Source organism: Miniopterus natalensis, chromosome 5 (genome assembly GCF_054644295.1).
Source record: "Miniopterus natalensis isolate mMinNat1 chromosome 5, mMinNat1.hap1, whole genome shotgun sequence".
NCBI lineage: Eukaryota > Metazoa > Chordata > Mammalia > Chiroptera > Miniopteridae > Miniopterus > Miniopterus natalensis.
The window spans coordinates 28289293-28303212 of record NC_142085.1 but is presented as its reverse complement, the minus strand read 5'-3'; the positions used below and the strand labels follow the sequence as shown (position 1 = coordinate 28303212).

At 36.0% G+C, this 13920-nt stretch overlaps 1 protein-coding gene across 9 annotated transcripts in view; it reads right to left on the bottom strand.

Moving 5' to 3' along the window:
• Window positions 1–717: 717 nt before the first annotated feature.
• The window catches only part of PHF3 (PHD finger protein 3), a 71854-nt gene continuing 58651 nt past the window's right edge, over window positions 718–13920 (bottom strand). For all 9 annotated transcript variants that reach the window (XM_016197244.2, XM_016197242.2, XM_087817465.1 and 6 more), the window contains 8 exons: window positions 13515–13631; window positions 11756–11887; window positions 11045–11180; window positions 8216–8411; window positions 7518–7665; window positions 6506–6595; window positions 3976–4171; window positions 718–3566 (listed from right to left, as the gene is read on the bottom strand). In XM_016197244.2, coding sequence (XP_016052730.2) covers window positions 1447–3566; window positions 3976–4171; window positions 6506–6595; window positions 7518–7665; window positions 8216–8411; window positions 11045–11180; window positions 11756–11887; window positions 13515–13631 — 3135 coding nt within the window. In that variant the 3' untranslated portion in view covers window positions 718–1446. The remainder of the gene's footprint in view (window positions 3567–3975; window positions 4172–6505; window positions 6596–7517; window positions 7666–8215; window positions 8412–11044; window positions 11181–11755; window positions 11888–13514; window positions 13632–13920) is intronic.

Sequence of the window (13920 nt, the reverse complement as noted above, 5' to 3'; positions counted from 1 at the left end):
GAATTTCCACTCCCTCTCTCAACAGTGCGAACAACAAAGCTGACTCCGTGACAAACCTACTTTTAACTCTAATCCTTAGATTTTTTAGGAAATCGAACACTGTCTTCTTAATTTTGTGAAGCCATTTATATTTTCTTCATTAACATAGATAAGTAAAAATACTGGTTTCTCTTTTTTTTTTTTTTTTGGCCTTGAGTGTTAATATCATTTGGTAGCCATTGGTTTAAATCACGTCAATACAGTATGTAGTTTAGGTTGTAAATTAATTTAGATTTGGATTAACAATAGCCTCCATGTGCTTTCTATTTCAAGCAAAACTGCAGTTACCCCCAAAACACATTAGGATTAATTACACATTTTACAAAGAGATTCACAACACATTCCTCGTAAGTAAAATTTCTGTGGTCTCACAATTAGTCAGTGTACTAAATTTTGAGAATATCAAGTCTTCAGAAACATACCTACAAAGTGGGCTGTTAGCTGCAGTTTTTCATTGGTAGTTCTAAATTCAAACCTCTTCATCAGAACATGATTTTTATTAGTAACCTCTAATCAAGACAAAGAAACTGCTTTTCCCCCCACCTAATGCCTGACACAGATAGCTATGCCTGTATGTATGTTCTTGGCTGAGTAAAAAAAAAAAAAAATGTCTGAAGGTAATTAAAGTTTTAGAGAAGAAATTCTTTTACTACTGAATTTCAAATCACACACACAAAATAGGTGAGAAATTCTTTTATCGTATTTAGAATCAAAATATCCCTTAAAATATTTACATTTTACAGTAAAAAGGATAGCAAAACACAAGATCATGTACAAGCTTAAGTATTCAAGTTCCTGAAGAGCCAAAAAGGAAAGGAAAGCAATGGCCTACCACGAAGCTGCCGTACACACGGTAACAAATGCCTTCAGTGAGTGCAGATTAAAGCAGGAAATGTTCTCCTTGGGCTTCTGATTCTTGGTCAGAAACTGCTCGACAAACTGATTAATATAATCTGATTATGAAGTTGCTTGCCTTTGTGTTGCTTCTCTACAGTTTCTTTAAAAACAGTGCAATTTAAAACAAACTTACAGAGCACACATTACTCTCAAATTAGTCATATAAAGAACATTCACTAGAGGCAGTAAATATATTCATAGTTAACCATATTTACCAATTAAGGAATAAAACTAAAATTTCTAAGCCTTTATTGCATATTAATAAAACAAATCTTTGAATATACAGCAATGTAAAACTTTAAAAATATTAAGTTCCTATCACTAGGACAGTTGGTGTGAAGAAGGAAGGATGAGCACTGGCACAGAGCACTCCGCACCCACACGGACTGACTGTTCTGCAAACCACCAATAGTCCAAGTCTGAGAGATGGCACAGTCCCAGCAGGCAACCAAGCTTTTCAGATACAACACTCAGCGTTTACTGAAGTGGCCCTGCAGCAGCCTGTGGACTTTACCTTTTGCTTTTAGCTCTGTCGGTGTGGTCCCGGTCTCTGTGGTGCCTCTCCCTGTCCTTCTCGCCTTCTCTGTGTTTACTTTTCTCTCGTTCTCTGTCCTTCTCGTGCTCTTCACTTTTAAGTTTATCGGGTTTCTTGTCTACACTCCTACTCTCTCGGCTTGCTTTGCCATCTGCTCCTCGGTCACTGTGAGATAACCGTGCCCTCTCTTTATCCTTGTGCCCTTCCTCCCTGCTTTTCCTGTCCCTGTCCTTGTCTTGGGTTCTGTCTCTGCGCCTATGCCTTTCAGATTCTTGCTCCCACTCTTTTTCATGTCGCTCTCTTTTCATGTGGTGTGAATCACTGTAAAATCTCTGGCGATCCCCTTTACCCCTATTAAATGACCTATCTAGTTGCTGTTGGTCTTGCCTACCCCAAGGGTCACTATGGCGCCTTTCAGGTCTTCGAATGTCTTTAACCTGGTAAAAATTTTGTGGGCCTACATACCTTGATGTTTGTGAAAGGGGACCCATCATACGTTGAGGTTGGCCTGTCAGAGGAACAACAGGTGGCCAGGGAACCATGGGATTTTGGGCAAAGCCAAAGCCAGGAGGGGGAAGTAATGGAGGTGGCAAGTGTGGTGGAAATCCAAACATGCTTTGTGGGGGGAAATTAGGAGGCCCTGGAAATGGAAATCCAGAGGTGTTAGACTTCAGATGCTGAAGGTTGGGTTGCTGTGGCCTCATGGGTGGAAAGTTTGCACTTGTTCTGGGACTAGTGCTTCTGGAAGTCAAGTTAGTGCTTTTAGAAGGAAATTCTGATTGACTTGTGTTCCCAACTTCAAAATGAGATGTTGTTGCTGCCGATCCTCTTCGAAACGGGTGCACAGTTTCAATATTTTGCAGTGAAATATTCTCCTCTAAGGGTTTTGCTTGTTCGGTTTGAGAAGTGTGTATGTCTTCCACTGATGCTGAGTTTTGTGCAACCCCTGAATTATCACTCTGCTGAACACTTGAATTTTTCTCTACAGAAGATAATTTTTCCTCTACATTGGTCTGTTCTATTACGTGCTCCTTGTGTGACGGACCAGGCGAGGTGTGCTTTTCTCCATTGCCACTATCTCCATCTTTGCTTTCTGAAGCAGGTACCTGCTGACTTCGTCCTGCTGCTTGCCTAGGATCCCTTTTCAGGTTGATAAACTGTGGGGACTTTGCCGTATTAGCAACAAGGTTTTCATTGCCACTCGCATTACCATCTGTGCTTCCTTTTCCTACATTTGATCTGCATGGAGAACTAGTGTCTGAAGTCTGATTATCTTGCAAATTATTCTCTTGCTCTTCAAGTGGTCTTTTTAATATTCTCTCTTTACTCTCCACAGCTTCCTCTTGTTTTGACTGAATTGATAAGTTTGTTAAGAATGCTTCTGTAGAAACATCTGGTGGTTTACCTCTGAGACTAAGACTCGTCAAAGGTCCAGGAGAAATGGAGGAGGGCCCCACTGCTGAGGTTTCTTCTCCTCCTAGTACTGAATTACCTGTAGATTCTGAAAGATTATCTACTTTAACCTTTACCTCTTTAGCTTCACTATCGGTTGCTTCTACTTTATCTACTTTCTCTGCTTGGGGGTTGGCTTGCTCATTTAGAAATGGAATTTCGTTAAGAGTGTTTTGTTCTGTCACTGACTGAGCCTGTTCATAAACTTCACCAGTAGTGCCCAAAAGGCTCTGAAGTATATCGTCCACAGGAAGAGGTTTATTTGCTAATTCCAGAGAGGAAGGCTGATTTTCCCAGCCAATTAATACCCCAGGAAGAAATCTTAAAGGTTTTGGTGGCTCCTGTTTGGTGACTTCCACTAAAGGCTCCACTACGGCTGGGAGGTCTTCCTGAGGAGTCTGCTGAGGCTTAGTTCTCTGCTTGTGTAATACAGTTGTGAAAGAATTAAAAAAGTCATTTTCTTCCTCTGGGGCTTCCTCTGTGGAAACTTCTAGTTTACTTTTTTTATCAGGTGGCAATGCTACCGGCACACTTTCAGAGGTCTCAGCAGTATGACTGGCACTAGAACTAGCACTGTGTTGTCGTTTCAGTTTTTGACGAATAATTAAGCCCAACAACAGATTAGGTCTATGCAGTTCAAGCCCTGTACAAAATAAAAAACATAAATTAAGTTACTTTCAATCCCTAAAATAAAGGATAAATTGCCCTGACCAAGTAGCTCAGTTGGTTAGAGGCTTGTCTCAATACACCAAGGTTGCGGGTTCAATCCCTGGTCAGGGCACATATAATTATCAACCAATGATGCATAAATAAGTGGAACAATAAATCAGTTTCTCCCTCCCTTCATCCCTCCCTCTAAAATCAATAAAAAAATAAATAAAGTGTAAATTTTTGCATCTAGCAAATTACAGCCTATTAAAAATGGGTGTCTTTCCCTGTCAAGTCAGCTCTAGAGGCCTGGATCCCAAGAAAGAAAGCAGAGTCAGTTTTTCACTCTGGTCCCACCCCCCATTCTGTTTTATTCGCACTCTATTATTAAAACATATACCTACCAGGTCCATCAAAAGGCACGAGAGGGTGTGGAATTTTATCTGTGGCACCCAAAGGAATAAGGTACATGTCTTTAACCTGCTTCATGTTGTTGGCAGCTACTCCGTAGCGCTTTCTGCTACTGAAGTACGCAAACAGCAGAGTGTAAGAAATTTGATCTTCTTCAGTTACAGGTGTGAAGCGAACCACACAAATTTCCTATTAAAAAAAATAAATGGTTGTTCAAAATAATAACCTAAGCAATAGCTTGGTCTAAAGTACCATTTCTCAATCAGTAATACTCTAGTGAATTTGTAATGATGGTTACCAAATAACATGGTTTCCCAAGTTAAATGCAGGTAAGGACACTGAAAGGAAACAACTCTTTGGAAAGATCTTTGTTGACCCAATGATGGACTTATCTGAAGATATCCCATCTGAAACTATGTCCCAAGGTAATTAATGTGTTCAAAGTGAAACACTTCTCAGTGGCAGAGAAGATTTTTAAACCCAAGTCGTTTTATATCGATACTATATCCTTATTTCCAATGTCACAACCTCCATAGAGGGCTGCCTATGTTCTCAGCACACTGCAAATTAAAAGCACTTACCACACCACCCTAACATGTACACATACCCACAAATTCACTTATAATCCAATCTACAGGGACTGAATTTAGGAATAAAGGGGCTGAGTGAAAGGACCTCAAATACACAAGAGGCCCTATATTTTGGGAAATCATTTGGCTTAACTCGGGAACTAATCTGCTTGCCTCTGGGTTCTTGACTTTGTTTCAGAGAAAAAAAGAGAGTCCCAATTTCGTATTAATTTGGTAGTGTGAAAAAATGGATGCTTTTTCATGAAGGTATACTGTCAAAATGGGGAGGGCTAGACCTGTTGCAAAGCTTAAACTGAAGCAAGATCCTAAAGAAAATATATGAATGAGCTGAACTATGGCTCTACCTCTTATAAAAGGTGTGTTATCTAAACTGTCCCCTGTTGGAGGTAACAACTATTATAATGTTCAAGTCAGTTCAAGATGGATGCATAATATAGTGTTTGGCAATAATATATGGATAGGTCAAGAGGTATTCCCAAAATGTTTAAGAGTAATACTATCCAATATTTTCCCATGACTTTTGCTGTCATGAAAAAGTGACAGCAAAAACATGTAAATTTTTTTAGTGCTTCAAAGTTCACATGTATTCTAGCACTACCAGTTTAAATTCTAAAATAGCCCTAGCAGGCTTGGCTCAGTGGTTAGAATGTCAGCCCGTGGACTGAAGGGTCCAGGGTTAGATTCCGGCCAAGGGCACATACCTAGGTTGCAGGCTTGATCCCCAGTCCTGGTCGGGCATGTGCGAGAGGCAACCAATCTGCGTCTCTCTCTCACATCGATATTTCTCTCTCTCTCCCCCTTCCACTCTCTCTTAAAAGCAACGGAAAAAATATCCTCAGGTGAGGATTAAAAAAATAATAATAAATTCTAAAATATTGGAAAAAATACTTTTTAGCTTAAGATTATCCATTTTGGATTATTTCTAATCTTACTAGAGACTTATTTTAAGAGAGAGATAAAAAAATTAATGTTTGATTATTCAAGATTTATTTTTTAAATGTCTATAATATGCTAGGTACTATCATTCTTGTAGGAAGAAACAATTTCTACTAATGATTTATTTTTCTTGTGTAGTCATGTTCTATGAGTTAAAGAAATGACAGAAAATAGAGAGAAAAAACAAGAGAAATATTATTGTGATAGGAGCTATCAATTATCTCTTAGTATCTATTCCCCTCTTTTCCTCCTATTACAAAGAGAAGCCCTTAACTTTTAGCTCGCACATGGCCATACAGTACTACATTTCCAGAGATTGCATTTCCCAGCCTTCTTAGCAGCTATATAAGGCTATGTGACTACGTGTTACCAGTGGAAGGTAGAGGAAGTAAAATGATACTTGCAATGTCTAGATCTTGCTTTTAAAATAACTGGACAGGCAATCTTCGTATTTGCCACTTGGTGCTGATTAAGTCAGCTCTGACCATGCTTGACTGATAAGGACAATACTTTTAGAATGAGAAAAACAAGACAGAGGATGCTGGTCCCTGAATGATTTGTAGAGCCAGAGCTGCCAAACCACTCTGAATAAATGACCTCCTTAACACAATAAAAAAATTAACTTTCATATTTTTGAGCTATTCTATTTTAGGGTTTCTTTGTTGCAGCAGCTTAGCCTATACCCTAACTAAAACAAATGTCTATAATCAAATCAAGGCAAAATTCCAGGATGAATCTCAATATTTACTCTAAAACATTTCTTCCAAAACACTGAAGAAGTCACTGAGAAAGCTTATCAGGAGGTGGAAAAAATCCACAAAATGAATGATGGGCTGTTTTAAGCCTTAGCAAATGGCTTTAGATCAGTTTTGTCAAGTATATTATTTAGATTTGTAATTTGTATTGGGTCCCTCCCCAGGGGACCTTGCATAAAAACTCTTAGTGGTTTACTTTTCAAATATTCTCTCAAACTAGTATAATGAAAAATTTTCCTTACCTTGGTTCCTGATGCTTTAAGTTTTTCCACATAATCCCAAACTGTCTGAGGTGATATTCTACCACCTACTTGAATACTATCTGGTAGATCCTGTGGTAAAAAATGAAGGTGATCAATATATACAGAATATATTTATTATAATATTCACAGTTCATAAAAATTTAGCTCTATGACTAATTTGAAATGGTAATATAAAATAAGTAAAGAAAGATTGTGAACTGCATCATCAGAGAACATAAGAATGCAGGGAAACCACAATTAGGCTTTACCTCAAGTGTCGATTCCAAATGAATTAGTTTGGGTGGATGCCCAAAATACAGTTAAGAAACAATCTAAGGTCATGTTCATTTTCAGAGGGAAAGAAAAGTACAGGAAAGAGAAGCAGGGGCAAGCATAAACATTGACAATCCAGGAAAAATGCAGATTTCAGACTATTAGGGGAGACTGTTTTTCCCCTCCCACAGACCCCTCCTTTATTTAGTGGTAGTGGGCAGGGGTATGCCTGAATCATTAACAGCTGATTTCAGAAGTTGAGTTTGATTATAGGGTATATTTGGTCACTGGCCTCATGGGAGCGTCAACTAGCTATAAAGTTTTAACTATAGTCTATATCTTGTTCACACAAATAGGCAGGTAAGAATTGTAGTCATAAAGTTGAGAAAAAGTATGCAGTAGGGAAATAAGAAGGCTTGTTAACGATGAAAAATCTTCCTGAAAGCCATAATATTTAAACAAAATTTTATTTAACAAAAATTTATATATCCATGCAGATTCTAACATGAAGATTTAATACTTTCAGAGCAAGTTTTTCTATAGTTCTAAAACTCCATGTAGGAACTCTTAATTCCATTATTTGAATAGTTTAAGGATCACTGTCAATATTTTTATTATGAGTGAAAATGAAATCTTTTCATTATTTAATAATATGATTTTTTTATGTTGTTTCTTTGCCTACTGCTTTCAGAAATACACATGTCAAGAAAAACAGAAAAAGGCAGAAAAGTTCAGTTACCTCTGTCAAGTACTCAGGGGAACCAGACACTGGGTAGGCTTTGGTAACAAATTTTGCCACAGAAGGCATGTTGATAAAACCTTTCCAGATGAAGTTCAAACGAGCCAGGAATGTAGACTCAACTTCAATAGTTCCAGGCATCTCTGGACTAAAAAATGACATTAAAAAGTTTTCAGCCTAAAGATATGTTCATAAATAAATGCATTTTCTATACAGTCATAAATTATTTCTATTTTAGCATGTCAAGAAGGCCAAAATATGTAAAGACTATTGATTAAAGAGTTTATATTTTTACTTTACTTTTTAGTTTATATTTTTACTTTACTTTATAGTCATACTTATATAGTACAGTCATGTTTTACAATGTCATCCTTCTTGATTGGCTTAGGTAGACTAATGTCCAGAAAAGTGCAAACGATTTTTTTTAATGACCTTTCTGACCTTTCTCTTGCCTTTTGGGATGAACATAATTAAAGGGAGTTTTACAGTCAAGTCCCCACACCTTCAAATCTCTAAATTAACTTTCCCAGTCTTGTTCTTTTATCTCAATTAGTTTAGAGCACAGGAAGGTATAATTACTTTCTCAAAGGAAAGGTTCCTAAAAAATGTGTCACTTTTGTATTTTTAAAGACCTTCATGTACAAATTGGCAAAAGTTTATAATGATTATTATAGAAATTATGACTAAGAAAAAATTACCGTGGAGCAGGAGAGAATGTTGACTTTGGAGGTTCTTGTTTCTCTTCCTCAAAGAATTCAGAAGCCAAAATATTTGAGGTTGAAGACAATGCATCTGCTATACTTTCTGCTTCATTGTCTGAATGTTTACGAGATACTCCAACAACAACTTTCACCTTTTTTGGAGAAAGATCATCTACAGGTGGTGCCATTCGACCTAAAGCCAGAAGACACCAAAATAAGCTATATTTGTAAGCTGGAATTTCTGTAACTTCATTCACTTTCACTCCTAAAGTTATTCAGTTTCTCTGACTGAACTGTTGCATAACCATGCATTTCCTGGAGCAATTTTCAACCATAATCATTTCTCATAATGACTTCTATTACACCTCTCTGACTGATGTGAAAAATTAAGAAAAGGGAATGTTAAGCAGCTCAGACAAGCTGAAATGGAAATATAACTAGAACCTAAAATAGGTTTCTTGATTCTCTAGCAAATTTTTTAAACTATACCAAATTCCAACAGTCTTGAGAAGTAACTTGAAGAACTGGGTGAAACGAATCCATACCCTACTTTGTTTCATGTGAGAGCAGTTCACAACACATACACATAGTGCAGTGCTACTTAATTAACAAACACAAAAAAATATTAGTAAAGTTTAGAAAATGACATTGACTGTATGTTATTGCATCAAAAAAGGGGGGGGAGAATCACTAAAACATTCTGAAAACAAGTCAAGTCTACTAGCATTAACCAATGTTTCTGTGTGCTACCATTAAATTTACCAAACTACTGTCATAAAAATGATTAAAATTAATAGAAATAACTAAGAGTATTTTTTATTAAGATTTTATTAAGATTTAGTAAGTACTGAGTGTACTTGAAAATACTATTACACAACAGATAGCTTTCTTTAGGGATAACAATGTGTACAAACACTCTGCCCTTTAGTCTTGACCATTGTACAGATTGTAAAATATGAGAATACACTTAATTTCGAGAAGATATGATTATTTTTATTATAGGAAAATTACATAACTCATAATACGTCTCATATTGTCTCTAGTATAATGATGGAGAGCAGCATATAAACTAACCTAAAGAATTTTGTATGTTACTGAACAAGGTATCATTCCTTTAGCATGCTAGAGTAAAAATAAAAAAAATTAAGAGTCACATCTCTAGAGTTTTAAAAATTGAACATAAATGTAAAATCTTAACACGTCACTATTTCTTAGGCCCTGAGTCCAGTCAATCTCCAACATCTGTCAGTATTACTAACTTGAGTATCACAAAGCCACTCTAATTAAAGTATCATCATCTCGCCCGGCCGGGAGTGGCTCAGCGGTTGAGCGTCGACCTGGGATCCAGGAGATCGGGGCACATGCCCCGGTTGCGGGCTCGATCAATGACTCTCTCATCATTGATGTTTCTATCTCTCTCTCTCCCTCTCTTTTCCAATCTCTGAAGTCAATAAAGACATATTAAAAAATATATATATATACATATATACACACACACACACACACACACCATCATCTCCCACTAGGACTAGTGTAAAGGCCTCTTACCTATTCTCCCTCCTTTCTCTATTGATTTCTTCCACTGTAATCTCTACACAAAGTCAGAGATACATTCATAAAATTCCAATCTTATCAAGTCATTTCCCTGCTAAAACCCTTCAGTCAGTCACTATCCACTGCTCTTAGAGAAAAGACCAAAATCTTTAATGTGGCCTACAAAAGTAGATTTTCAGCATTTTTATGATCTCTATAGTAGTATTTTATATAATGATCCATTACTTACTTACAGGGATGTGTATATAGATTATCGGTATGTGTGTGCATGTATATGTATGCATGTGTATTTTTTGTGATATATAAATAACTGGAACTAAAGTTTCACAAAATCGTACCTATCTTTTTAAATGCAATTCACTGTGATACTATTTCATTTTTGTTTTTCCTTGAAATTCTAGTCACTAAGTAGATTTTATTTCTACTACTAAGTCACAATCCGAAGTTTGAAAAGTAATGGCTATAAGATACTATGAAATCAAATTTCTACTTATCTCTTCAAACAAATCACATGCCTCTCTCCTTGTTCTTGAATTCAGTTCAAGCTCCTGCAATTCCCAGTATCTAGAATGGTCTTTTCCTCTCTTTGCAGGCATAGTTCTCAATCTTCATTTCTCAGCTTAAATGTCAATTCCTCAGCCAAACCTCCCCTAACCCCACAATCTAGGCCAGGTCTTTCTGCCATCTAAATACATTTATAACAACTGACTTCTGTAACTCACATCATCACCTTCCTGCCTTTTCCATTAGACTACAGTTTCTCTTAGAGCCTGGATAGCATCTGACTTTTCCACCACTATATTCCCTTCACCAGCAAAGTACCTGGCAAGGAATAAGAACGCAATACTTATTAAATGAATGACCGAAGATAAGGACACCAGAGAAAAGGTAATTTCTTATTTGTTTCATTTGTTACACATACTAATACGAGTATTATTTCATTCTCACTCAGTAAATGACAATACCATCACCACTGCCCACAACTCCTTTAGTCTATTCTAATGGTTAAATTTTAGTCATTTGATGCTGGGTTGATCAGTTCAGGTCTTATATAATATACAACTGATTCAACATAGTAAAGTACACTATTGTATCAAATTACATGTCAACCCTGAAGAACACTCACACAAAAAATGTGCTACTGCTCAAAGTGAGCAGGTGGGTGCTTCACCACCAATACTGGGAAAACAAAAATCTACTTAAATTACGAATACAAGTAAACCCCCTTTCCAAGTGAAAGCAACATTTTAGGAAGAAAAAATTTCCATTTACCTATGCAAATTTTGCAGTTAAGATCAAAAAGATGTTGTCTGTGTTGACTAGTGGTATCTTTTGACATGGAGTCAATCTCTTCTTTTTGTTTTTCAGATCCTTCAGGCTTCTCCAACGACTTATTACCTGCAGATTCCTAACAAAAGTTAGAGTAAAGATTAGTTTTAGCAGATAAAATTTGGCCTCAATTCTTAAAAATCAGCTTGTATTTCATACTGGCATTTTTCTAAAATGAAACTGTTCCGTTTACAGGTTGTTTTCACTATTTCTTTAAATAATAAATGTTTAGATATTGACTTAAAATAGAGCTAAACATAAATATTCCTTTCTTCAAGTTGTCTAACAAGATTTCAATATTGTTTTCTCACTCATATTTAAAAATAAGAAGCTGCACCAGCTCTCAAACTACAGTCTACCTAAGAAGCACACACAGATTTCAAGGCCTACTAAGGAATTTGCTAAGTCATGAAGACCCCAGGAACATGCATTTTAACAAGCGCCTAACAGATGCCCATGATGCAGACAGTCTGCACACACATAGAGTGAAACACTACTCCCAGAAAACCATTAAACCAAAAAAGAATAGGCTACTTTATAATATATACATTTTTTACAATTCTTCTTTCCACTTTAAGATGATTAGACAAATAAACCTTTTCTGAATCTGCATACTTAGAGCACTATAAAATATAACAATTTTATTGTCATTACCTGAATCTCCATGGCTGCTTCCTGCTCTTTCATTGGAGCATCACTCTCAATTTCTATTTCACCTTTATGAGTTATTTTTGTGATTGGTCGTCTTTCCACTTCTCTCTGCTCTTTCTCAATCATCTCTATGGTCTAACAGGAAACATTTTTTAAAAATACTTCACAATTAAAAATATATATTTCCAAATATACAGTTTTAAATAGATCAGAGCTTATTTAAAAATAAAATATGATTACAGATGCTTTGGAATCTTTAGGCAGTCTCTCAAATATATACTGAGTCCCTACATATGCCAGAGATGGTTTTAAGTGCTAAAGTTATAAGAATCAGACCCCATGCCTCACCCTTGAGAAGCTCACATGTATATTAACTGAAGGCAACTGAAGTGCAATGTAATTTGCAAAGTAGTAAAACATGATTTATATTTTAAATCTGCCTTCTAATTTAGTATTTTTGAAGCTGCCACAGGGAAACAAAAGCTAACTTCCACTTAGATTCCGAACCTGAAGTTTGTTAACATCCCCCAAAACAGTAAGAAGCTTAGTCAAACACTAAAGAAGTTTAGTCCCCTATCAGTTGCCTCCTAACTGAGCATACTTTGTGATTGGCATGATAATTCACAGTTGAACAAGCTCAGCAATAAAACATAATAAAGTGTAGCAAGAACTAGTAAAAGGTAGCTGAGAGTGGAACAAGTTAAGCAAGGTTAAGATGGGTCGGGTGATTTATCTTGCCTTAGTTAAATACAAATCATCCTTTAAAGAAAGAAATCAGGTCCATGGCCAGTTTCAAAAAGATGTGCATATCTGGGATATGGAGAAGAAGAAGAGGAGGAGATACTATTTTCAAAAGTGAATAAAAGAAAAGAAGAAAAAAAAAACAGGAAAAATTACACATGGTGAAAGTAAAGAAATATGTGAATAAGTATAATATATCAAATCAAAGTCTGTGGCATTTCAACCTAGATTTGGCAGAAGATCTACTTGGAGGCTCAATACCCAGGATGCAGGTAAGTATTATGGAGAAAAGAATCAGGTAAATCATGTAGAGTTAACAAGAACTATAAGTAACTAGTATTTTCTAGAATAAAGGGCTAATATTCTGAGGCCACTGTAATAAAATAGTGTATGATGTGGCTATTTCATATCTCAAGTCACATATTCACTTAAACCTTTAAAGCATTTCAAGTTCACAACCACCAACTGAAAATTCTTGGCATCAGTGACTTTCAGAATTTTTTACTTTTAAAAATGCAATATGATGCACATATATATGCTACGTAACACTCCAGTTAGGTCTGGGGCAGCGCTACTTAATTAAAATACACACATTTATGTGAATATAAACATTCAGACATGACAATTCAGTTCAGGTTCTATCAATAAATTTGTTACAAAAAAAACATTTTTCAGAGCTTTTGGCATTTGAAACTTTGGGGGATTATAAACCTACAAAATTTTCATCCTGACTTAATCTGGCTCTACAGATTACCAATATTCATAATGCTTTCAAACTGGGCTTCTGAAGAGTGCAGATGTGATCAAGATGCACCTATTTTCCCATCCTTCTGATTTACAAATTATATAACAAAACTCAAAGTATTTATGTAACCTAGTAACTTGAGAAAATGAAAAAAGCAGCAGAAATCAGGAAAAAAAAGATAGAATTTAAGAACAAGGTTAAGGGAGGTAAGTAACTAGAAGGCTTAAAAAATACAGACTTTAATACAGTCAAACACATATTCATAAATAATCTTACATGTCTGTTTTCTCTTCGTCTCCAAGCAGCTAACTCTTTAGAAGCTAGTTCTTCTGGACTCATTCTTATAAGATGATCAGGGGTTACTTCTCCTTTCAGTACTTTTTTAAATAATATCTGTAAGTATTTAAAAATGGGAAAGGGAGAAAAACTTTTTAAAAGAAAAGCTGCTCTACAGAAACTTGTAATAAAGATTCATTTTTGAAACCTGATTTATAAATGTTTTATAATTTACATATTGCCTACTACAAGGAGAATAAATAACAGCCTTGTAGCCTAGGAACTTATCTAAGGCAGTAAAATACACATTTCATATAAAAATCAACACATGATGGGGAAGTATGTATGTACACTGGAACTATTACATCTATCCCAAAGTTGTACTAAGTCTCCATAACACCACAAT